General features: G+C 37.4%; 1 protein-coding gene across 1 annotated transcript in view; it reads left to right on the forward strand.

The window, feature by feature from the left end:
- LOC106880484 (coatomer subunit beta) overlaps positions 1-26,476 on the forward strand; it is a 208,801-nt gene that overhangs the window by 110,840 nt on the left and 71,485 nt on the right. The window contains exon 14 of the mRNA XM_089365970.1: positions 16,361-16,466. Coding sequence (XP_089222096.1) covers positions 16,361-16,466 — 106 coding nt within the window. The remainder of the gene's footprint in view (positions 1-16,360; positions 16,467-26,476) is intronic.

Consider the following 26,476-nt stretch of genomic DNA (forward strand, 5'->3'; position numbering starts at 1 on the left):
TTGCATTATGTTCAAAGTAGCTTCTGGAATGTGGTGAATTTCTGCAGTCTGTTGCTGCCATTTAAAACCGGCTGCTTTCTTTCCCCAGCAAACTCTCTTCTTTGGAGGCATAATCTATGTATATATTAAACAGAACAACAAAAGTTATAATAGATGGCAGGGTCGGTACTTTTCACATATCTGTAATTTTTCAGATTAACACCCGCACGATTACCCAACCCTAATCCTAAACCTAATCCTAACACTAACCCTAAACTCTAACCCTGACCCTAAAACCGTAACCGTAACACTAATCCTAACCTTAAACCCTAACCCTGACCCTAAAACCCTAATGTAACACTAATCCTAACCCTGACCCTAAAACCCTAGCCCTAACACCCTAGTGAAAATCGTGGTATATTTACAAAACATTGCCGAACATGAGTTATATTTTACTGAATGATTGTGTACTTGCACGTGTATGCATTTGAGAGAGCTAGAGAGGAAGAGGTAGGGAGAGGGGGAGAAAGGAATAGAGGTAGTTAAAAGTTTTCTTATGAAGGCTTCTCTTCACTGCCTATTACTTCATTAGAAATCTATGGATGCACTTACGCACATAATAGAGAAAAATGAAACAAATATGGACAACTTGCTCTGAAACACCACCGAGTGGGGAACACTTCTCAAAAATAACCTGCAGTTGTTTACTTCAAGGTTCCTACATGCTCGAAATGTACATACATCAAGGTATTTTTGTAGAAAATTTCACGAAAGAATATTCATTTTCCTCTAAGTTAAGAGGAATTTAAGTGGAATTTCCGAAAATTGTCCCCCACCCCCATCCCAAAACACTTTCACCTAAAATTTTTGTATATTCGGAATCTACATAATAAATAATATATGCATAGAAAATTTCATTAAAAAATATTCATTTTTCTGAAAGTTTTGACCGTCCAAAGTCGGTGGGTACAACTCTGTAGTTATGCCACATTGACGAACGTGAATGATTGTGTTTACTTGCACGTGTATACGTTTGAGAGAGCGAGAGAGGAAGAGGGGGAGATAGAGAACGGGAGCAATGTGTATGTTGTTGCCACAGATTACGTATGTGTGGTTGTGTTTGTTTTTACGTATCAATGTTATGAAAAATAAGTAAAGAATACTGAGAAGAAAGTTTAATCTATGACGTTGTATGTATCACTTTCTCTCTCTGTTGAGCGCGTGTGTAAGAACGCTGTTCCAGGCAGAAGGGAAGAAATATAAAAGTTGCTAGAAACAACAGCCAAATCTCCCTTAAATCACACAAAGTAAACGGAATTTTAAAAATCTAATTACTGCACTGGAAACTTCAGATCGAGAAAATTCCATTGATGTAAAATTTTTTACCAAAAAGTGGAAAATGTGGATTTCTATAAACTTTTAAAAAGGCTTCACACAGACACACAACTTCAGCTTTATATATTAAGATATATAAAATATAATATTGGGTTGTCCGGAAAGTTCGTGCCGATTTTTAAAGGAAAGAAAAAGGTCAATAAATACTTGCCATTACATTTTTAATCAACCAAATATGAACCATTTTGTTGCACAATGCGTCTCCATCTTTCCTTTAACTTGAAAATACCCTCTTCCCAGAATTGAGGTGGTTTCATGGCAAAGAATTCATCAAGGTATCTTTTTATGTCATCCAAGGAATTGCAATTTTTACCATTAAGACTATTCTGCAGGGGCCTGAATAAGTGGAAATCCGAAGGAGCAATATCTAGTGAATATGGAGGGCGGGGTAACACATCCCAGCCGAGCTGCCGCAATTTTTGTCTGGTTCCCAAAGAAATGTGTGGTCTGGCATTATCATGTTGGAAAACAACACCCTTTCTGTTGACCAATTCTGGATGTTTCTCTTAAATTGCTGCTTTTAACTCGTCAAGTTGCGCGCAGTATTTCTCAGAATTAATTGTCTGGTTACTTGGGAGAAGCTCATAGTACAGAATTCCTTTCCAATCCCTCCAGACACAAAGCAAAACTTTTTTAGGGTGAAGACCCACTTCTGGGGTGGCTAAGGGTGGCTTATGTCGCTTACTCCAGGATCGTTTTCTCTGAACATTTCGGTAGATCATCCATTTCTCATCACCTGTCACAATTTGCTTAAAAAAAGGCACATTTTCATTCCGTTTATAAAGCGAATCATAGATGGAAATGTGATCCAAAAGGTTCTTCTCACTCAACTCCTGTGGTACCCAAACATCGTAGTGATTTGTGTACCCAAGCTTTACTAAGTGCTCATGAACGACGGATTTTGATAGGTTGAGGCTTTCTGCCAATTCTCAGGTGGTGCAATGTGGGTTATTCTCAGTTAATGACTTGATTTGGTCATCATCTGCAGTGGATGGTCTGCCTGATCGCTCTTTATTAATAAGGCTACAATCTTCCAAAATTCACCGAGTTCAAATATCACGCCAAGTAATATCGAATACAATAACTCAACTGTTTACAAAGTGAAATCATGTGTTTTCATGAATGTACGAATGACACTTGGGCTCAAATATACATTTAAATAACAATAGGTACTCTTGGCTGGCTATGGCCAGCTTAGTAACAAAAGGGTTAACATGGTTTCTACAGCTGGATGCCCTTCCTAATGCCAACCACTTTACCAAGTGTACTTGGTGCTTTTTATGTGACACCGGTGAGACAAAACCCTCAACAGAGGGAGTTGTAGGGCATGTCTTTTATAACTGTGACCCCTTGCACACTTAATTCTGTCCTCTATCAAACTTCCTCACATCTCAACTACCCACTGCAGGCCCCTTCCACTCTGCCTCATGTGCTTGTCTATGCACTCCATGTTGCATATTTACCATACCTCACTCCCAGTCACTCCAATTCTTCTCACCATCACTTGCTATCTTATTCCCTCCTCACACTCTCATCTTCTCTTTACTACTTATACTACCCCACTACTGTTCCCTGTAGGTAGGCCCTCTCTCTCTAACAGTCTCCCATTTTCCTCTCCTTCCTTGTCTTATGTGGTAGCCAAGTATTTTCTTGTTAGTAAGAGGGCTACCTTTATCCCTCTATCATACTATACTCTGATATCTTGGTACCACTCCCATTCTAAGCTGAGAGGTCTTTCTCTTGTGACTTCAGGATTGTTGATGCCACTTCAAAAACCACCCAGCACACTCTGTAAAGTAGTTAGTGTTAGGAAGGGTATCTAGCTGTAGAAACCATGCTAAAACATAATTGGAAGTTGGTGCAGCTCTCCTGTCTTGACAGCTTCTGTCAAACTGTCCAACCCATAATACCATAGAAAATGGACATTAAATGATGATGTTGTTGATGGTGATAATTTTATGGAAAGAGGAGGGAGTTGGCAAGAGGAAGGGCATCCAGTCATAGAAAACCTATCACACAAGAAAGGCAGCATATATATATAGCTAATAATGAGGGATTATCAATCCAGGCAAAATATTACGTTGTCTGGAAAATTCTGAGTGTTTTTAAACTAAATCTTTCAATGCTTCATTGAACACACCTGAAATATAACACAGTTTAAAGTTTGCTGTTGCTTGAAGTGGCAGTGCATTTCTTCTTTGTTCCTGACTGAAAATAGATTTATCTTTCATTCCGGTTACTCTTTATTGACATTTGAAATGGATAACCAAAAATTTCATATTCACCTTTTAATGTTTTTTCTTTTTAAACAAAGAAAAAATGCTGCAAATTTTTGAAGGTGGCCGTGAGAATCAAAGACTTGAGGTATTTTGTGTTGCAAGACAGTGTGTGCGAGAGAATCATGATGTCGTAGGAGAAAAATGTGTCTGCTTAGATAATGGTTCACTTGCACCAAACGAGGCTGCAAAGAGAAAGGTTTGGAGACGCCACTATGACAGATTGCTCAATAAAGAGAATGAATGGGAGAAAGAGAGTCTGCCGAATGTCGACCCAACAGAGGGACTAGCTATCCAAGTTGACAGTACCATGGTAGATAAAGCAATTAAGAGTATGAAGACAGTGAAAGCATTTGGCCCATCAGGAATCACTGCAGAGATGCTCAAAATTTCTGGCAATGTCGGCTATAGCCTAGTCACCCATACAGTTAAGCAGGTGATACGCGAAAGAGTTATACCCAATGAATGGTGTAGCAGCACCATAGTCAACTGCTACAAAAGTAAGGGTGACGCTTTAGATACAAATAATTACAGGGGTATCAAGTTGTTGGATCAGGTAACGAAAGTCACGGAGAGGGTCATAGCCCAACTAATTAGGGAGAGAGTCAGTTTAGATGAGATACAGTTTGGGTTCGTGTCAGGTAAAAGCACCACTGATGCTATATTTCTGGTAAGACAGCTGTAAGCTATGGACACATAAGAGGTGCAGCAAGGCTAACTAGGAAGATAGTGTTTGTATGTGGCAGATGCTCAGGAGCAATAAACACTGAAAATGTGCAGAGAACAACTTCTGCCACATTCCAGGGAGAAAAATTAGAAGTAGTTGATAGCTTTCATTACCTAGGTGACCAAGTCAGTAGTGGGGGAGAGTGCGCTGAAAGTGTAGCTGCTAGAATAAGAATAGCCTGGGCAAAGTTCAGAGAGCTCTTACCTCTGCTGGTGACAAAGGGCCTCTCCCTCAGAGTAAAAGGCAGACTGTATTATGCATGTGTACGAACAGCCATGCTACATGGCAGTGAAACATGTGCCGTGACTGCTGAAGACATGTGTAAGCTTGCAAGGAATGGAAGCCAGTATGCTCCGATGGATGTGTAATGTCAGTGTGCATACTCAACAGAGTGTAAGTACCTTGAGAGAAAAGTTGGACCTAAGAAGCATCAGTTGTGGTGTGCAAGCAAGACGATTGTGCTGGTATGGTCATGTGGCGAGAATGGATGAGGATAACTGTGTGAAAAAGTGCCACACCCTGGTAGTTGAGGGAACCTGTGGAAGAGGTAGACCCAGGAAGACCTGGGACGAGGTGGTGAAGCACGACCTTCGAACATAAGACCTCACTGAGGCAATGACTAGTGACCGAGACCTTTGGAAATATGCTGTGCGTGAGAAGACCCGGCAAGCCAAGTGAGACCATAATCCGTGACCTTTGTCAGGGGTGTAGCCAGCCCATTTATGCATATCTTTCTTTCATTGGACACTAAACTCTGCTTGCAAAGACCTGTTGGGGCAAGTGAAATCGAAATCGTAAACGAACCAAATTCAATGACTGGCACCGTCCGAGCGTGATCATTGCCAGAGCAGCTGTCTGGCTTCTGTGCTGGTGGCATGTAAATAGCACCATTTGAGTGTGATCGTTACTAGTGTCGCCCTATTGGCACATGAAAAAAACATTCAAGCGAGGTCATTGCCAGTGCCGCTTGACTGGCTCCTGTGCAGGTGGCACGTAAAAAACTTCCATTTTGAGCGTGGCCGTTGCCAGTACCGCCTGACTGGCCCTTATGCCAGTGGCACGTAAAAGCACCCACTACACTCTTGGAGTGGTTGGCGTTAGGAAGGGCATCCAGCTTTAGAAACTCTGCCAGATCAGATTGGAGCCTAGTGCAGCCATCTCGTTCGCCAGTCCTCAGTTAAATTGTCCAACCCATGCCAGCATAGAAAGCGGACATTAAACAATAATGATGATGATGTTTGCAAAATTCAAAGTTGGAGAGTTTAGCGTGGAAGATGACAGTTGCAGTGGTAGACCTTCAAAATTGGATGAAGATGTTTTGAAGGCAAAAGAAAACTCAAATATCATGACTAGAGAACTTGCAGAGGAGTGGGAAGTTTCTAAAAGTACGGCTGGTGAATCTAGGATACATTTCTCACTATAATGTATGGGTCTTTTATGTGTTGTTATCACAGGTCGTTGAAGTGTGAGATATACTATATCTTTATTTACAATGTTTTCATTCGTAAGTTATAACAAATATTATTATTTCTTAATTAAAAGCTATAATGATAATCTCGTTACTTATAACTTAATTATAAGTATTTATCACTAAGCATAACTATTAGTTTAGGCTGCGTAAATGTTATGATGTATACATACCAAGACGCTGAACGTGCGTTCATACGTACATGTATGTTGAAGATATAGATTATATTTTTTTGACTGTTACACATAAAAAAATACAGTTTCATTAATATACAGAAATAAATTCAACAAGTTGAAAGAAACAAGAAGTAAAAGGAATTAAGTTTCTACATTAATTTATTATATACATTTTTTTAAACATTTATAGAACATTTAGAAACAAGTCATTTCGGCGTAGAGAATTACAACTTAAATTTTATATTAACTAATTTCTCATTCTAGCTATAAGGTTTCACGACAATTCAATATTGTCGGATTTGAGTATTGAACATGGCATATATATTAGCCGATACTCAAAAGGGTGAGTGTTGTGGATTCGAGTGGCCGTCCAACGATCACTGGAGTGAGTGTTGTGGATTTTAGTAGCAACCCAACGATCACTGGAGTGTTTGCCGAAAATCAGGGTTTTTATAACTACTCATACATGAATCAAAGAACCATAACCCCATGAAAGATTTCTTCAACGAAGTTCATAATTTGTATATGGGCAGTAATTTTTAACCAATGAGAAATCAATAATTTCTCATGTTCGGGCAAACGAACTTACGTTCTCTCTCCGCTTCTTATGAGTTTGCTACAGGTTTCTCACAAACTCTCAGAAAAGAATTGCTTGGACTGGTATTCTGTTTGCAATATGCTTTTGAAATGGAATGAAAGCATGCCTTTTTTGAAACAACTTGTGACTGAAGATTAAAAATGAATTGTGTATGAAAACATAGTATGAAGAAGATTCTGGAATTTGCATAAGGATCCCCCAAAACAGTAACCAAAGATGAATATTCATGCCAAAAAAAGCTATGCTTTGTGTTTGGTGGGATCATAAAGGCCTTATTTATAATGAGCTTCTCCCACAAAACCAGACATTAATTCTGATGTGTACTGCCATCAGCTGGCTAATTTGAACCAAAAAGATTAAAGAACTAAGGCCGGAGATTGCCAACAAGGTAACGGGTAGTGTTCCAACAAGATAATGCCTAAACACATGTGTTTGGCTACCTGAACAAAGTTACATGAACTTCATTGGGGTCTCTTACCCCCATTCACCATATTCTCCTGATATTGTGCCATCCGACTACTGCTTGCTTTTGTCTCTACAGAACTCATTGCAAGGAAAACATTTGATGGTTTAGATGGAGTCAAAATGCATCTAGATAACTTTTTTTCTTCAAAACCAGTAAAATTTTATGCTGATGGAATATTTAAATAGCCTGATAGGTGGGCAAAGATCATTAATAACAATAGAAATTATTTCATTGAATAAAATTTATTGAAAGGTTAATTATTTATATCCTTTTTGCATGCTAAAAATGCTCAGAACTTTCTGGACAACCCAATACTTCATAAGCTCTCTGTTGACACATCAGGCTAACAATATTTACATTAGTGAAGAACTCCAAGTATTTGTTATGGCTGGGTCCAAGGCTATGGTTCATCACATTGCTTTATTCTAAACCCATGTTTGGGCTCCAGACAAACTAGTTTTTACACAGAGTGTAAAAAACAAGTTATAAATAATGGGCATTACATACTTTTCCTTTATTAGAGCAAATTTGGCTTGCAGCTGTTTCCAGTAGTCATTATAGGTGTGTTTACTCAATTGGTCTACTGATCAGTTGAGGAAAATTGAACAACCTAAAAAAACCAATGCAACTTTTGTCAGAGCCATTTCTGGTTATAACGAAGCAGAAAACAAACACACGCACACGCACACACACATTCAATTACATCAAATATATATCATCATCATCATCATCATTGTTTAACGTCCGCTTTCCATGCTAGCATGGGTTGGACGATTTGACTGAGGACTGGTGAAACCGGATGGCAACACCAGGCTCCAATCTAAATTTGGCAGAGTTTCTACAGCTGGATGCCCTTCCTAACGCCAACCACTCAGAGAGTGTAGTAGGTGCTTTTACGTGTCACCTGCACGAAGGCCAGTCAGGCGATACTGGCAACGGCCACGCTCGAAATGGTGTCTTTTATGTGCCACCCGCACAAGCCAGTCCAGGGGCACTGGCAACGATCTCGCTCGAAAATCCTACGGGAGCCAGTCAGGTGGTACTGGCAACGGCCACGCTCAAAATGGTGCATCTTATGTGCCACCCGCACAAGAGCCAGTCCAGGGGCACTGGCAACGATCTTACTTGGCTTGCCGGGTCTTCTCACGCACAGCACATTTCCAAAGGTCTCGGTCAGTAGTCATTGCCTCGGTGAGGCCCAATGTACGAAGGTCTTGCCTCACCACCTCAGCCCAGGTCTTCCTGGGCCTACGATATATAAATGTAACATTATATCATCATTATCATCAGCTTTTCATGTTGGATGGTATGACAGTAGCTAGCTAGGCAGAAGACTGCACCATGCTTCACTGTCTGTTTTAATATGTTTTTTAAGGCTGGATGCCCTTCCTGACACCAAACACTACACGTTATATATATATATAATTATCCTCCTCCTCTTAGTGTACTCCATATACAGTAATTACGATATTTGTAAAGAGTGAAGTCATTCAAATTGTCATTCTATTGTCTGTAACTATGTAACTATATACTGAAACTATAGTAATATTATAGCAGAGTATGATGATTTCACTTGCTATAAATATTCTGATGTTCGTTAAGTTACAGCACAATTATATAACATTATATATATATATATATATATATATATTTATATGCATAATATATGGTGAGTTACATAAGTAACACTACATCATCCACTTATATATATAAATATACATAAAAACATATATACAACCTTAAATATAATTGGGATGTAACTTAACAAACAAACTACACATCAGAATATTTCATGGCAATTGAAATAACCATACTCTGCTATAAAATTGCAATGGTTTCATAATATAACCACAAACAATAGACTAACTTCACTCTACAAATACCCTAATTACTGTATATGGAGTATATACAGTAATTTACTAAGGGGAGGTGGATAAGCAGATAAATAAAAATTCAGAAAATACATACAATAAAATCAGAAAAATACAGAAGAATCAAAAAATAAGAATAAAATAATAAAAAAATAAGTTTATCATAAAAATTTGCTTTCCACAAATTTAGCTAACTATCTCCCACAGTATGTAAATGAATAAACCATGTGTTAAAAATAGCAAAAAAGGCTCATAGATAGAACAAAATGTTTGGAGGAAATAAAGAGGTATGTGATAAAGATAGCAGGCTTGGCTTAAGAACAATGATATTTCTTTTAGAGGCCTAAACTATTGGAATGTCACACATAACTGATTATGAAGAACAGATATATCATTCTGAAAACCATTTATAAATGCAGTAACATATAAACTCATACAATTCCTGTGAAATTTTTTCAGATACATTCATGCATGTTTGCATGCGCGCATGCACACACACACTCACACACACATGTTTCATATTGCATGTCCTTAGTTTGATATTGCATAATAGTTATTAAAAAAATGAGTGTCACTAGTCATCTCCGTGTAAGCGCTTTTTGTTTCCGAATCTTTCATGTGTATGTGTGCATGTGTACATAAATATGTGTTTGTGTGTGTATGTGTATCTCTATATAACATGTTAGCAAAGATGGATGCTGTTCCAACATTGCGTTAATATTTAAACTTTTATTGTTATTAATACACTCAAAGCCACATAATATAAAAAAACATATAAGAAATCGTACTATTCTAAGCTACATATTATATACTGATTCATCTACATACTAACATAAAAACATTGAAGAACTTGTACTATTTTAAGCTACATATTACCATACAAAACATATAAGAAATGGGGTAGGGGTGGAGATGCTAAATGTGAGTGACATTAAATAGGTTACATTAGAATAAAATAAGATAAAGATTGAAAAAACTTGGCTTCTGTTTTTGCTTTCAAAAAGGACCCTCTTTCAGAGTGAAAGGTAGATTGCATGATGCTTGTGTACAAATGGCTATACTCCATGGTAGTGAAACATAGGATCTGAATGCAGAGGACATGTGTAGATTGGAGAGGAATGAAGATAGTATGCTCCGTTGGATTAGCAACATCAGTGTGCATGATCAACAAAGCGCAACTGTTGAGAGAAAAGTTAGGCATAAGAGGAATCAAATGTGGCACGAGGGAGAGGAGAATGCATTGGTAACGACGTGATGCCTATGAGTAAAGACAGCTGTATACAGAAGTGTCTGTCACTAATAGTGGATGGTACCTGTGGAAGAGGGAGACCTAGGAAGACATGGGATGAAGTGGTTAGGATTTCAGAGCTCATAGAGGAAATGACAATGGACCGGCATGTCTGGCGATATGAGGTTCTGGAGAAGACCCACTTGCGTCAGTGAAACTGAGTGCTAGAAGTGTTGTGTCCCACCCACATGTAACAATAAAGTTTTCACACACCCTACTCCAAGAAACCGAACTACATCGACCCTTCTAAACTGCATCTTTCTCTTCTTCACATTTCCTCTGCATACACTATGATTGTCTCTCACTCCCCTTCACTGCCCTCTTCACTGTATTCTTCTTTTCCCCACCCCATCTTTATACCCAGGTTTTCACCAGTCACTACAATTCCCACTCCCTACTCATGCTTTCTTAGCAGTCCCTGGCCATGTATATTATGACTTCTGTACCTTGAAGGCATGTCCTGGCAATTGCCAACATTTATCTTTCTCTTCCTTACTCTACCGTCCCTTCTATGATCTGATCCTTGTTACATGTGAATATACCCTGGCACTTTGTCACCACCTCTTACCTGTGTTCTCTTGCTGTTTTGCTGTTTCCCACTCTCTATCTCTTGCCCTTCCCTCTGGCTATGTAGCTATATATGTCCTTTACAGTAGCACACCTGTTTCTGCCCTCATTCTTCATCACACTCTCTCTCTTTTTCTTGCGTTTCCCTCTGGTTAGGTAACCAAGTATCTCTTTTACATCAGCAAACCTGTTTCTATCCTCTTTCTTGTACCTCTCTTTTTTCCTCTCTCTCTTTCTCTTCTCTGTCACTCTCTTTCTCTTCTCTGTCTCACTCTTTCTCTTCTCTGTCTCTCTCTTTCTCTTCTCTGTCTCTCTCTCTCTATAGCACGACATCTGTTTTTGTCTCTCCGTCACACCCTACCCCAACCTTTCATCATCTGACACAAGTTCCCCTGCTCAAATGCCACTGCCCCTCTTCAAAATTCCTTGTCTTGCAAGTTACTTGGTGACCCTGCCAGTGCTGGTGCCACGTAAAAAGCATCAATTCCACACTGTAAAATAGTTGGCATTTGGAAGGGCATCCAGCTGTAAAAATCCTGTCAAAGCAGACTTAGTAACCTGAGATAGTCTTCTACGTGGCCAGCTCCTGTCAACTGTCATATCCATGCATGCATAGAAGATGGACATTAAACAATGATGTTGATGATGTATATATATGTCATTTAATATGCGCAATATTTAAATTTTAGCTGGTGTGAAAACATTAAACTAATAATAGGTATCCCTATAGAACGCTGTACAATGGAGACAAGCACAATTTTAACATGCAAAGACACGCTTTTTGCTTCATCATTTTCATTCCAAAATAAATATTTTCTAAGGAAAATTATATATCATTTGTAAGTTCTGGATGTGAATTTTCTTTCCATGTAGTTTTAATTAAAATCAGTTACATATGTCAAGATCCCTCAAACACCCAGCTATTTCCATGCATTTACAAAGTTTGTATGTTTTTTTTTTGTTTTTGTTTTTGATTGCTTAACCATAGCCCTCATTCTAGTTCAATATGCTCGAGTGCTATAACTCGAGTTGTTAAAAATCACACTGTCATGAAGAGGAATGTTTTCACTTTATTTTGATATGAAAAACCGATGGGATAGGTCAGATAATCATTAGAAAATATAAAAGTTAAATTTCATTGCTCATTTTCACTTAGAAAAGGACATATTTTCTTCAAGATTTTTATATCATAAAAAGAAAAACTTCTCTCAAATTCAATGTGATCATTTATAATTCTGGTCATGATATAGTGAAAATATGCAATGTGAGTAAAGTGGGTGGTATACTGACTCTACTTGCCAAATTGATGTATTTGTGTGCAACAAGTTGTTGAGCAGGACACAAATCCAAGGCTTCAAATGTCATGTTTGAGCCAGAATTTCAAGAAATGGATGAGCTAATTACTAAGTAAACATATTTCTACAAAAAAAAAAAAAAAAAAAAAGCACTAAATTGAGCTTAAGTTTTCTAGAGCCCAAACTTAGCATGAAATTATTGTATTGAGAATGTTGTTTATGTGTTTACATATTTGTTTTGGGTTTTTCCCTTTCTGTCACCTACTAATGTGTTTGCTGTAAAGTAAAGAATTAGTGTTCACATTTTGTTTGTTTTTTAATCTAGATCTACATGCAATTCTGAGAAAGGTATCAGGTAGTTGTGAGATATGTTAGAATCAACAACTAAATCTCCTTTAAATCATACATTTTTTTTGATCAAAAATTTTTTTCATTTTTTTCCTGAAAAGGCTATTCCCATTGTTTTTAAGTATGTAGTGCAAACAAAATTGGCCAAAATCGGTCCTGGGATGGGGATGGATCATAAATTTTCAAAAGTTTTTTTTCCATGAAAATCTTACACCCATTATTTCCAAAACCATGATGCAAAAAATAAAAGTGGAAAAATCCTCATCAAAATGGAGAAAATCCAAACTATGTGGGTGTCCTGATCCAAAACTCTGCCATTTGTAGCCATTATAATTTTATTGAAATATTGTCATGTTCCAAAATTTCAAGATTTATTTAGTTCTATACCAACTACAAATGTATGAAGAATCAAGTCCCTGTGACTTGTATTTTTGGATTTAACTAGGTTTGAAATCACCGGAAGTTGACTGTTTGTAACATGTAATAAAATAGGCTTTACATGAATATTTAAGAAATTGCCAAAAGAAGTTTTCTTTTCAAGAAGCTGAAAAAAAGTAAGTAACTGGTATATCATGAAAGAAATGACAAGAGAACAGGAATTATGTAATCAACTTCATTTGCTTACAGCTGTTTTTGCTATATGATGAAATGCTTGAGCATCACCTTATAGCTTCTTTAAAAGTTCTGAAATGAAGTGCATATTTAAATATATGGAAAAGATCACCACAGAAAAAAAAAAAAAAGAATAAAACTACATTAGAAATGGAGTATAGATTTTGAGGGATAGATACCATTCTCAGAAATATGTAGATATAGATAATTATATGTATATACACAGGCACATAATGAATCCATATATTAATACCTATTTGTACACATATAGAAATAAACAGAGAATGTATATGTTAATACACATTTCAACAGGTACATATCTGTCAAAAACCTATACAGATACAAAAAAAAAAAAAAAAACCAATGGAGACAGTAAATGAAAGAATCCAAAGTTTAGAGAAAAATATATTGTGATAACCTTAGAGAGATAAAACTATGTTGTGAGTCATAGTTCTATCAAGTTAGTGGCTCTATGGTCTCTTGCCAGAGTGGGTTCTGTTGATGATCATGTTGTAAGTATTGAAGTCCTTCAGGAGACGTATGACACTGGTGATCAGGACCAGTGTTATTTAGTGATTGGTTATTATGTATCAGATTACCTACATGTTTAAATAGTTTAGTATTGTTTAGTTTAAACTTATTACTCCCAGCATTGACATCTACCAGGTTTGGGATTGTAGAGTAAGAAAGCTTAACTATATACTTATCAAATATTTGGTAATATTTGAGATCTGATGAGATGATATTTTCTAAAAGGGAAAAGACTATTTTAGATGAGTTTTTACCTGGATACTATGTGAAGGATTATTCCAGATAGCTTTCCCATTTCTATTTTTCTACTAGCTTGATTCCTGCTGGTGGTGTATGTAAGATTATTATGAATAGAATTTCTAGTATTCAGGAGTTTATTAGTTTCTATTTTAGAATTTGAAAATTTAGAGATTTTTGTGTGTCTAGGTGCAGAATGCTTTTTGTATTGATTATCTGTGCTTCTACGGTGTGAATAATGAGATTTTGGAACCTTTGGTTGGGTATATAAGTAATCTTTTGTTTGTTTTATAGCCACTTCTGTTAAGAGCCTCATTGTAATAGCAAGCTAGTTGTTAAATATTTCTTTGTTTGTTGATAACTTCGATACTTGGATAGAGAGACTTTTCAGTATACCTTTCTTCACTGATTTAGGATGAATTGGTTTGGAGTTGATGTATAAATTTTCATTTGGTTAATAAGAAAGGTAATACAAACTAGAAGAAATGTCTGCGATATTTCTAGGAAGTTTACAATTTTGGTGTTTGGTTCAAAAGTGAGAAATTGTGGTGAACTGTAACCTTCTAGTATACATATATGTATGCAATATAAATACGTGCATGCGCGCACTCACACACACATGCACACACTCTTATTCATTCATTCAAGAAACACTCACAAGCTAATTGATCACCCTCCAACATGTTCTATGAGCAGTAAGTGAAAAACTTTGTTACTGTAAAAAATTACATGAACAAAAAATGATAAACTGCAAATTTGCCCAAAATCCACAAGCTGTATATTGCAGTATGATAGATGATACCATTAAGGTAGTTAATGCTCCTCCCCAAGAAGACCTATAGTCATTCTGGCAGGGAATCTGGGACGTAAATGAAGAACACAATTGCAATGTTGCATGGTTAAATGAACTATGAAGTGAGTGTTGTGTAAACACCTCTCCCAAAATATATAACATCACTAGTGAAACACACCTGACAGTTATGAAACTGCCGAATGGAAAATCACCTGATAGTAGATTATCTGTACAAAAAGCTCACATTCAATAGAGATATTCTCACAACCCTGTTTAAAAGCACAATGGATGCTGAGCTAGATATACCAGACTGGCTGATGGTTGCACAGATGCTTCTTAACCCTAAGAACAAAGAGATCCATGTGGCCAAAAACTACAGGTCCTTTGCACGCTTGAATGTTATGTACAGAGGTTGTCTGAATATATAATGGTGTGATGACTGATGAATAGGCAAGAAGAAAGAAAGGAGTCTAGAGCATTTGAGTCTGTTCTTCACTCATGTATGATAGAATCACTACATCTTGCCAAAGTACCAACTGCTATAGTGAGTGCCATTGATAGACTGACCACAACATGATCCACACAGTTATCAAAGCCATACCTTTTATTACAAATAGAATTAAGCAATCAACAGGCATATTCCCGAGTGATAGTTATCTGTAATATTTCTATTGGCAGTGAACCCCTTGTTAATGAAATGCCAAAGCTACATGCTGGAATACAGCATAAAATTAATGTCATCTACATTTTTTGTAGATGACCTAAAGTTATATTCTGGTAACATGAACAACATCAAGAGACAATTAGAACAAGTCACAACATTCTCATGAGACATAGAGATACAGTTTGAGTAAAATAAATGTTCATACATGATAGTCAACTGAGGAAAGATTGTTGACCAGACATGCATATATGCATGTATACATTGTGTACTTGTGTCTCCTTGTCTTGACATTACAATAATGTTTAACTTTACTTTTTCATGCTTGCATTAGTCAGATGGAGTTTGTTGAGGCAGATAATGGATAAATATAGGAATGTAGCCCAACATGGAATTTGTGAAGTACAGGAAAGAGGAAGAAGAAAAAGAGGAGGGGAGGTGTGTGCATGTATATATAGATATATATATATATCAGCAGCAAAATATTCAGAATCAAATATTTATATAGATACTAATATTATTATTATTATCGAAGTCAATACAAATAGTCCATAATAACTACAATATTAATATAGGTGATTGCAGGCCTAAATCAACATTATATAGCTATAGAATTAAAATTATATTAATCAAAGGACACATTGAAGTGTCTACCTGCTAGAAATAATAGTTAAAACTCTCATTTGGACCACTAAAAATTACACTGGCAATAACAAATGTGTCATTTGATTAATATATCTATAATTCTCATATATTTCACCTTCCGTCTTTCATTTGCCATATATATACATATATGTGTGTGTGTGTGTGTGTATATATATATATATATATATATATATATATATATACATATACATATATATATATATATATCATCCCTTCATCCATTATAATAACATGTATATTATATACAAAAAACATTATAATGGTTATTATTTTATATTATATATATATATATATATATATATATATATATATATATATATATATATATATATATATAATGTCTCTGATATATGTTTGATACCTTTTATTTTCAATTTCAAATTTTGTATTTATTCTTTTTCTCTAGATGTGTATACAGCAACTGGTGCCAGCCAGAAGCGAGTGACAGCAGATGGTACATATGCTACACAGAGTGCCTTCAGTGCTGTAACCCATACAAAAAAAGAAGAAAGGTTTGTGTCATTTGCTTCATTTTCCTTGCGTTGTTGCTCTTTAACGCTTTTCTTTCCTTTTAGCAGTGTCATATATTTTCCTAGTTGCTATCCATTGGTTGAATATGCCAATTTAAAATGTATTCAGCTAAGTTATTTGAGTTCATTGTACTCCATTGTTTTCAAATGTATACTAAGTATATCTTTGAACTGAGAGCATCAGAAATTCATTTTATTTGAAATTTATTAAATTTATTCTCTGATGCAGATTTTTACTTTAGTCTCTATTTCATGATACACCAGTTCACTATCACTGTCCTACAAAATGTTGTTTGTCCTTGAGTATTTCATTCCAAATCAGTTTGAATTCCTGTTGACATAACACACTAAGCTGTGACGTAGAACTCAATCTGCCGTCTACTTCTGGATACTTCAGATGAAAGCATTTAATGGATAGTGGGAGTGCCTGATGAATTTGCATTTCAGATTTGATGTATATTTGTTGCTTCATGATTCTCATTCCAAATGGCTGTCAGATTCACTTTCAATGTTCTTAACAAAGTTGATAAAATACTAGTAGTATAGGAAACTTGAATTACTGTTATCTTAAAGAAACTTGTAGCTAGTCAAATTGTATAATATCTGTGATAGGTCATTGGTATTCCTCAGCAATCTGAGGGCAGGAAATTTGGCATGACTTTGAAGTGTGTTGTATTACTGTCAATAAACTAGCATGTCCCTTATTACTTGTTATATCATCATCGTTTAATGTCCACCTTCCATGCTGGCATATATATATATATATATATATATATATATATATATATGATTGTGTGTGTATATAAACAAATACAAGTATGTCAAAGAACATAAAAAATTAATTTTTGATTTATAAAAATCATCTCTGCTTCTAGATGATGTTTCATAATTACCAAATCTCAATTATGATCAGCTGCTCTTGAGAAGAGGAGATAATCTTATGAGTCAAGAATTTTCTAAAATTGACATGACATTAAGGAGAAATACAAGCTTATTGCCTGGAGATAAGAGGACAGTCATGAACACATGTTTCTGGCTGAGTAACTATAATCAACATGACAACAGTCTGATTTTACCTTCAGCAGCCAAAGAAATTAGACTTAGGCAAAAAATTGTTTTTTAAAAAACAATGGGTGTATATGTGCATGTCTATGTGTGCTTATGTGTATATATGCAAATTTGTATATGTATACATGAATATATTATTCTTTATATATACATATGTATGTATGTATGTATGTATGTATGTATGTATGTATGTATGTATGTGTGTGTATGTATGTATGTATGTATGTATGTATATATGTTTATGTGTATATGTATAGCAGATGCAGAAGTACCTATACTGAAGTATGTTATATTACAAGTGGATAGAAGAGAAAGGAACCATGATGAAGTTGTAGGATACATTTATGAGGTCCTGACACTCCAGGTCCTGCTGTCATTCAAATCCAGTGTATAACATTCAAACTGTACACATAAAATAACTCAATGTTGTTATATGTATTACATATTGTCCACCAGCGGCTCCAAATTACTCAGGCAAGTTTGAAGACTGCCTCGCCAAAAATAGAAGTTCTAGTCAAACTGGAACAACACAGTGTATTCCTTGTGATTGACTTCAACTTCGCCAATATGGAATGGCCTAAGGGCTTCATGCTCTCAGGAATGACACACTACCACCACCAAGTACAGTGGAGTTGCTGCTTGACCATGCTAATGCTTTATGGAGTAAACTGTGCTCCAACCAATCAGGACAAATAATATAGTGGATTTCTGCTTCTCAGTTAATATGGTTATCATTCCTAATGTGAAAGTGACACTGACACTTGCATCACAATATAATAGAGCTAGCTATGTATGGAAAAAAAGAAGACACAGACATACAGACTATGAGAAGAACTCAAGATTGCAAACCGCTTAAACAAATATCTCAAATGCAGTTAAAACAACACTGATGGAGATTGAAAAAAGTCTGCAACAATTCCATAACAATGAGAGGGCAGATTGGGAGTGGTGTCTTAACTTTTTCCCAGTAGCTGACCTGTTACATTGAGACAATCTTCTTTGTGTAGCTTTGCTGGATTGCTTTTAGTTCTGCTATTAAATTTACATTGTGTGGTAACCACAGTTTGGGATCAGTAGTCTAAATGGCTCTTGACAAATGTCCTCCAGAGGATTATCATGGTTTCTTGTTATCATGTTTTGAAAGTTCTAAGGATCCATCCAAGCAACTGCCTGCATTTTAAGGATCCATCCAGGCAACTGCTTGCATTTTATTGCCAACTTAGTAAGATACACCTGGAAATATGCATCACTACTCATAATAGCCAGGACATGTAGTAATTTTCATCTGAGGATTGCAGTCCCTCTTCTACCAGTGTATCCTATTTGCATTTCATTGAGCTTCATGTGTTGGTAATGCAGGGCTTTGAATTTTCTAGTATTAAGCTGTGTGTTATCCTCTGCATACCTGTATATTGTGACCATCTTCTGTTGCAGGTTTACGGTATTTTCAGGGTTTTGTATCATCTGCATAGCTGCAAGGGTTGCTCTCTGAGCAGCTGAAGGCTTGTCTGAGAGGGACATTATGAATAACAGTGACCCTAAGACACTGCTCTGTGGAACACAACTCACTATTTGTATTTCTTTGGAGGTAGCTCCATTGGTCACCACTGCCTGAATTCTATCTTTTAGAAAGTCATGTAACCACTTTCCAAGTTTTCCATCGATACCAAGATCATACAGCTTGTGACATATCATACTATGGTTGACTTTATCAAAGTCTTTGCAAAGGTGAGACATATCATCTGTATTTGAGCTGTTGAGCAGCTGCTTTAGTACCTAGTTGTGGTACTGTGAAGGCTGTATCAAGTAACTTCTGCTTGGTTGAAAACCATGATGGGTATCAGTCTGCAAATCATTCTCTTCAAGGAATGCAATTAGTTTCTTTTTGACTATTTGTTCCATGGCTTCATTGATGTGTGAGGTCAGAGAGATAGGCCTATAGTTTTTAGCATCATCTCTGCTTCCTCCTGTATGGATAGGGCATATTATTCCCTCCTTCAGTTAGCCCAGGAGCTTACCACTTGCAAAGATATGTGATTTACTGTGCTTGAGAAGACTCATCAAGCCAAAAGAAATTATAGTTGTGGCTGGTGCTGGTACACATAAAAGGTATGCACTACACTCTTGGAGTGGTTGGCGTTAGGAAGGGCATCCAGCAGTAGAAACCAAACCAAAATCAGACTGGAACCTTGTACAGCTCTCTGGCTTACCACTGCCAGTCAAACCGTCTAATCCATGCCTATATGGAAAGTGAATGTTAAATGATGGTGATAACAATAATGATGATGATAATACACATACACATACACATCATCATCATTGTCGTTTAACGTCTGCTTTCCATGCTAGCATGGGTTGGACGATTTGACTGAGGACTGGTGGACTAGGAGGCGACACCAGGCTCCAATCTGATTTGGCAGAGTTTCTACAGCTGGATGCCCTTCCTAACGCCAACCACTCTGAGAGTGTAGTGGGTGCTTTTACGTGCCACTGGCACGAGGGCCAGTCAGGCGGGTACTGGCAACGGCCACGCTCGAAATGGTGTATTTTACGTGCCACCTGCACAAGGGCCAGTCCAGGGGCACTGGCAACGGTCTCGCTCGGATGTCTTACTGGCAAAGGCCACGCTCGAAATGATGTATTACGTGTCACCTGCACAGGAGCCACTCCATCGGCACTGGCAACGATCTAAATTAAAATTTAATGATTATTTGCTCTATGCTGATGACCTTGCACTAATTGCTGAGTCACTATCAGAACTAGAGAAGTTTCAGGTGTGGAAGCAAGGACTAAAATTGAAGGGCCTTAGAGTCAACCTAGCTAAAACCAAAGACCTAATAAGTAGGAAGGTAGACAAACCACAAACCCTTTCAGGTAGATGGTCCTGCTCGATCTGTAGAAAAGGTGTAGGTAGAAACTCTAAAAGATGTAAGCTATGGACACATAAGAGGTGCAGCAATATCAAAGGAAGGTTACCTAGGAATTTAGTTTTTGTATGTGGCAGATGTTCAGGAGCTATAAACACTGTAAATGTGCAGAAAACAACTTCTGTCACATTTCAGGGAGAAAAACTAGAAGTAGTTGATAGCTTCCGCTATCTAGGTGACCAAGTTAGTAGTGGGGGAGGGTGTGCTGAAAGTGTAGCTGCTAGAATAAGAATAGCCTGGGCAAAGTTCAGAGAGCTCTTACCTCTGCTGGTGACAAAGTGTCTCACTCTCAGAGTAAAAGGCAGACTGTATGACGCATGTGTACGAACAGCCATGCTTCATGGTAGTGAAACATGGGCCGTAACTGTTGAAGACATGCATAGGCTCGCAACGAATGAAGCCAGTATGCTCCAATGGATGTGTAATGTCAGTGTGCATACTAGACAGAGTGTAAGTACCTTGAGAGAAAAGTTGAACCTCAGAAGCATCAGTTGCGGTGTGCAAGCAAGACGATTGCGCTGGTATGGTCATGTGGCGAGAATGGACGAAGATAGGTGTGTGAAAAAGTGCCATACCCTGGCAGTAGAGGGAGCCTGTGGAAGAGGTAAGCCCAGGAAGACCTGGGATGAGGTGGTGAGGCAAGATCTTCGAACATTGGGCCTCACCGAGGCAATGACCTCTGACCGAGACCTTGGAAATATGCTGTGCGTGAGAAGACCCGGCAAGCCAAGTGAGTCCTAAATCCAAGGCCTCTGCCAGGGGTGTAGCCAGCCCACTTATGCGTACCTTTCCTTCATTGGACACTAAGCTCCGCTTGTGAAGACCTGTTAAAGCAAGTGAAATCGAAATCAAACTAAATTCAACGACTGGCACCCATGCCAACGTCGTCTCCTTCATTGGACACGAAACTCGGCTTGCGAAGACCTATTGGGGCAAGAGAAAGCGAAATCGTGATGGCACCTGTGCCCAGCGTCGCCTCTCTGGCACTTGTGCCCGTGGCATGTGTAAAGACTTTCGAGCGAGATCGTTGCCAGTGCTGCTGGACTGGCTCTTGTGCAGGTGGTACGTAAAATACACCATTTTGAGCGTGGCCGTTGCCAGTACCGCCTGACTGGCCTTCGTGCCGGTGGCACGTAAAAGCACCCACTACACTCTCGGAGTGGTTGGTGTTAGGAAGGGCATCCAGTTGTAGAAACTGCCAAATCAGATTGGAGCCTGGTGTAGCCATCTGGTTTCACCAGTCCTCTGTCAAATCGTCCAACCCATGCTAGCATGGAAAGCAGATGTTAAACGATGATGATGATGATGAAATTAAAGCAGGCATAGAAGATTATTTCTTTTTGCTTGTCACCCACTTAAATAATGTGGGTGACAAGTAACAAAATGATATGATCTGATTGATTTAGTTTAATGGTTTCCATACTAACTACAAGCATTTTCAACAAACAGAAAGTCCTAGTAATATGATGTAAAGGTGGTTATAAGAGTAAAAATACGAAATATATAGTATGAAAGTAATTTTAAAATAAAATTTGCAACTCGTAAGTCTAAAATTATTAGGTAGTAGGGGAAAAACACATATGTAATATATGTGGCAACAAAAAAAAATCCTGTATAACAAACTTTGATACCCTTAAAAAGAAGTTGTGTGGAAAACACACTATACGCCATAAAGTACTGAGAAAAAAAATTAATTATATAAAAGGAACTAGACTGTTTTAATGGAATGATGATTTTTGGCAGCGCTTATATCAATTGACAGCAGGAAAGGTACCTAGATGTGTGCCTGCAGAAACTGATGAGTTCCATTTTGCAGTTTAGTGCAGATTTATCTTGGAATAGTATAAAGTACTTTTCACTCAAAAAACAATGAACATCTCAGAGTTTTGGTACAATGCATGCATGTAAGTATTAGCTTTTTCCAAAATAGACCAGTGTATCTTAAATGGGTCAAAACCAGCTTTTAATTGCCAAATGTGCTTAGCCAGGTTCATTGCCACCCTGTTCTTTGGTTTTTTAAGGAATTTCTATGTGAGTAAAGCCTCACTTTGAAGCTGTTTTCAATGGCACCAGTATAAATTTTGTATGTAGAGGTGTTGTTAGTCTACACCTTAGCTCTGTATACAACACTTTTAATTAGGCAATTACCATTTAAAGGACAGATTCCAGGGTCTTTGAATTACATTTAGGTTCATCAGCAATTCTGTTAGGTTTATTGAGAATGGTCATATTGTGCTGGTTGATGTAAGAGGTAAAGTTTTTGCAATGAGAATAGCTAAACTTTAGCCTTTTTGTATTGAAGATTCTGTGATATTTATGATCAGATGGAAAGTGTCTTTATACTAAATTATAAATTTTTGTACTTACATTAGCTCTAACACTTAAGTTAAATGTTGAATTATACCACAACACCTTTCTAGTTGTAGATCTACAAGATATTCTTGGGTTAAACCATAATACCAGTTTTTGTTGAAACTCCAAATGTAGACTAATTAACCCAGCTAAAACAGAAATAGAAATAATTAACAAGAACATTTTAGATTCAGGTGCTTATCTCCCCTATGTAAACATACGGACATAGAAAATGTGTCAAGGCCAACAGGAAACAGTGTTTCCTAGGGTAAAGTAGCAGTAGCATTCTTCCCTTTCATTGGACTGTCAGATTAAGTTGACAACATACCATGACTTTATTGTGCTGCTACTGTATAAATCTCTCTGAGATATTTAGAAATGTATTATTTCTATTTTCAAAATCAGTGAATGTATTTCACTTGAATTATTATGTTTACAAAGGCGTTACCTGAAAGGTGATAAGGTGTGGAATCTGCTAGCAGAGAAATTCTTTCCGCAACCAGCTTCTTTGGAGCAATTTAAACCCGGTTTCATTAAAAGGTGTAATCTGATTGAATGGCAAAAGGCGTGTCGACAGGCACTTGTGCTTATCCACAAGACAGGCAAGGGTGGCAGTGGGAACACCACCTTGGTTTTGTATAGAGGGATGGTAGAGCACAAAAATGATGACACTCTAGGAGGAGCTCTGGGGTTCAATGAGAACCAACTCACCAACCTGTTCAAAAATACTTTTGGGCCAGGGTATTTGGATAATTACCAAAAATCCCTGACCTAGCAGTGTTACAGGAATGCTTTACCTGTTCGAGATAAGTTATCCAGGCACAGAATGTCAGTACCAATGACATGTCCAAGATGTGGGCTGGACGATAAAACTGTCCAGCACGCCTTTGTACATTGTCAGGAGCTGTCAGGCTTGATGATTTACGTCGAACGCGTGTTGTCACATTTAGGAAGAGTACAGCTATTGGCAGAATCTATAATAAAGATTGTACTACCCACTGGACTCTCAAAGGAAGGTGAGGCGTGTTTTTTCTGTACAGTTGCTGTGCTGAAAGAATGTGTATGGAAGACTAGAATGCAAGGACTTGTGACGGGATCCTTCATCTCTGACCCTGGTTTGCTACAATTCTTCCGATATCATCTGAAGAGCAAGATAGGGCTGGAGAAGAGGATCCTTTCGTGAAGTGTGTTTGAGGAAAGATGGAAGGCTGTGTTAAGAAAGGTGGGTGCAAGTAACCCTATTTAATCTGCATTGGAAATAAAAAGGAAAGGGGTAGTTGCTGGGCCTTTGAGGCAACCGGGCATAATCCCCTCCCCAAAAAGAAAAAAAACTATAGATTAAATCTAATTACTTCATAAAATTTAAAGAAGAAACAAAGCATCATTCGAACTCATTACAACATTTTTTTTGCTTGTATTGTTCTGTATTGTACCATCTGTGTATGACGTTTATTGTCCTAATCAAAAATTCAGCTAGCAAGCCCTGTTACTCCAGACTGATGATAAGCAATGACTCTGAAACTAGTCTCTGGATGCTGGCTTTGCTGGGTGGATGTGCTTATCTCCCCTTTGTAAACATAAGGGCACAGGAAATGTGTCAAGGCCAACAGGAAACGGTGTTTCCTAGGGCTAAATAGCAGTGACATTCTTCCCTTTCATGGGACTGTCACATTAAGGTGACAACATACCATCACTTTATTTTAAATTCAGTTCTCCATAAACTTAGTAGTCAGAATTCCCTTTATGAGATAACATAGGAGACTGATTTAAGGACATAATGATAAGAATAACAGTAACTTCATTCGGTTCAGTATTGTGCACCCATCTATAACAAGGCTTCTACTGCTCAAAGCCAAAGAGTGTGTACCCATCAGCAACTCTGGTGTCAACATCATCTTGTACACCAGGAAATCCTTGCTGTTTTTCAGCAACTCTATCTGGGTCAAGAAGAATGGAGATGTTTTGTTTGATGTGTCACTGGGCAAATACAACAGAGCAGAATTCTGTATGCTTATAGGTGTGTATATTTTGTGCCATTTGCATGTAGAATTTCCTAATTTTACTGCAGGTTTATAAAGAGATAACTACAATCATAGTCTCAAACTGATAGATTATTCAATTAAAAATAAATAAATGTTGATATAATGGTTCATCAGTGAATATATGTATTCTTGATACTCAAATTTAAAGTTTATATTGATCTCTTTGATATATTGATATAAAAGCCCTTTTAAAAATCTTCCCCAAATGGGTTTCAGATAGTAATAAGAATAATTAGTTACTTCATACTAAATATGTGGTGTATTTCTTGAAAGTTTTTGAAAGGTTTTCCAAAATCATGGTAGCATCTTGAACTAATTATGAGATTCCACTAGTTTGGGAAAACTTTTAAGATAGTTGTAGATGTGGTCATGTGGTATGAAGTTTGTTTCCTAACCACGTAGTTCCAGGTTCAGTCCCTGTGCACGGCAACTTAGGCAAGTGTCTTCTCCTCTGGCCTTGGGCCAACCAAAGCCTTGTAAGTGAATTTGGTAGATGGAAACTGAAAGAAGTTGTCATATATTCTTTATTTTCTTTTATTCTTTTATTTATTTTAGTCATTTTTACTGTGGCTATGCTGGAGCACTGCCTTGAAGGGTTTTAATTGAACAAACTGACCCCAGGACTTTTTAAAGCCTGGTACTTATTCTATCAGCCTCTTTTATGGAATTGCTAAGTTATGGAGATGTAAACACAAGCATCAGTTGTTAAGTTGTGTTGGCGGGCGGTGGGGGGGGGGGGACAATATAATCACATACACACACACACACACACACATGTATATACATATATATGATGGGCTTCTTTCAGTTTCCATCTACCAAATTCATTCACAAGGCTTTGGTTTGCTCAAGGTGCTACACAGTGGGACTAAACCTGGTGTTGTAATAGTTATTGATAGTATTAGTATGACTATACTTGTTATGTTTACTACAGCCAGTTGAAAGTGAGGCTTTGGAATAAAAGCAAGGCTTCAAAATGGTATTTAAAATACAGCTGTCTGCTGACTGGTGAGGTTCATGACTAAAACTACTACTGACAGATACTGTACTTGCATTTTTAGAAGAGTAAAGCCTATTTACAGCCAATCTTTTCACCCTCCTGTATTAACAAAATTGAGAATTGCTACCCTACTACACCCAGAACCATGTGGTTGAAAAGTAAGCTTCTTACCACACAGCCATGCCTGTGCCTATGTGTCCAGTAACTACTTCCTTTCTTACCTTGGCTATCGCCAAGCACGCACACGAACATTCTTTGTCCCGTTTCCTTCCAGTGCGTTGCTTCACACCGTTCAGTATACACATATTTTTTCACGTCTGGCCATATAACCTTTTTTGTTTGTTTTCACTGTTTCGTTTTCCTGTCTTGTTTTCTGTCCGCCTCTACATTCCTCCATGGTAAAATTTAATTTGTGGTCTGTGGGAAGAGCCATTCTAACGATGCGTCCTGCCCTAACTCTTCGAAACGCTTAGTTTTAGAATGGTGGCAGCTGATGAAGAAAATGCTCTCTATGTGGCCTGTGTGTTTTCTGTACTCTGTTTATCATTTTGTCTACGTTTTGTTTGCAACGTCCTGTACCCAGATATGCATCTATATATATAT

This window comes from Octopus bimaculoides, chromosome 18, assembly GCF_046866305.1.
Source record: "Octopus bimaculoides isolate indiv1 chromosome 18, ASM4686630v1, whole genome shotgun sequence".
In the NCBI taxonomy this organism is placed as follows: Eukaryota; Metazoa; Mollusca; class Cephalopoda; order Octopoda; family Octopodidae; genus Octopus; species Octopus bimaculoides.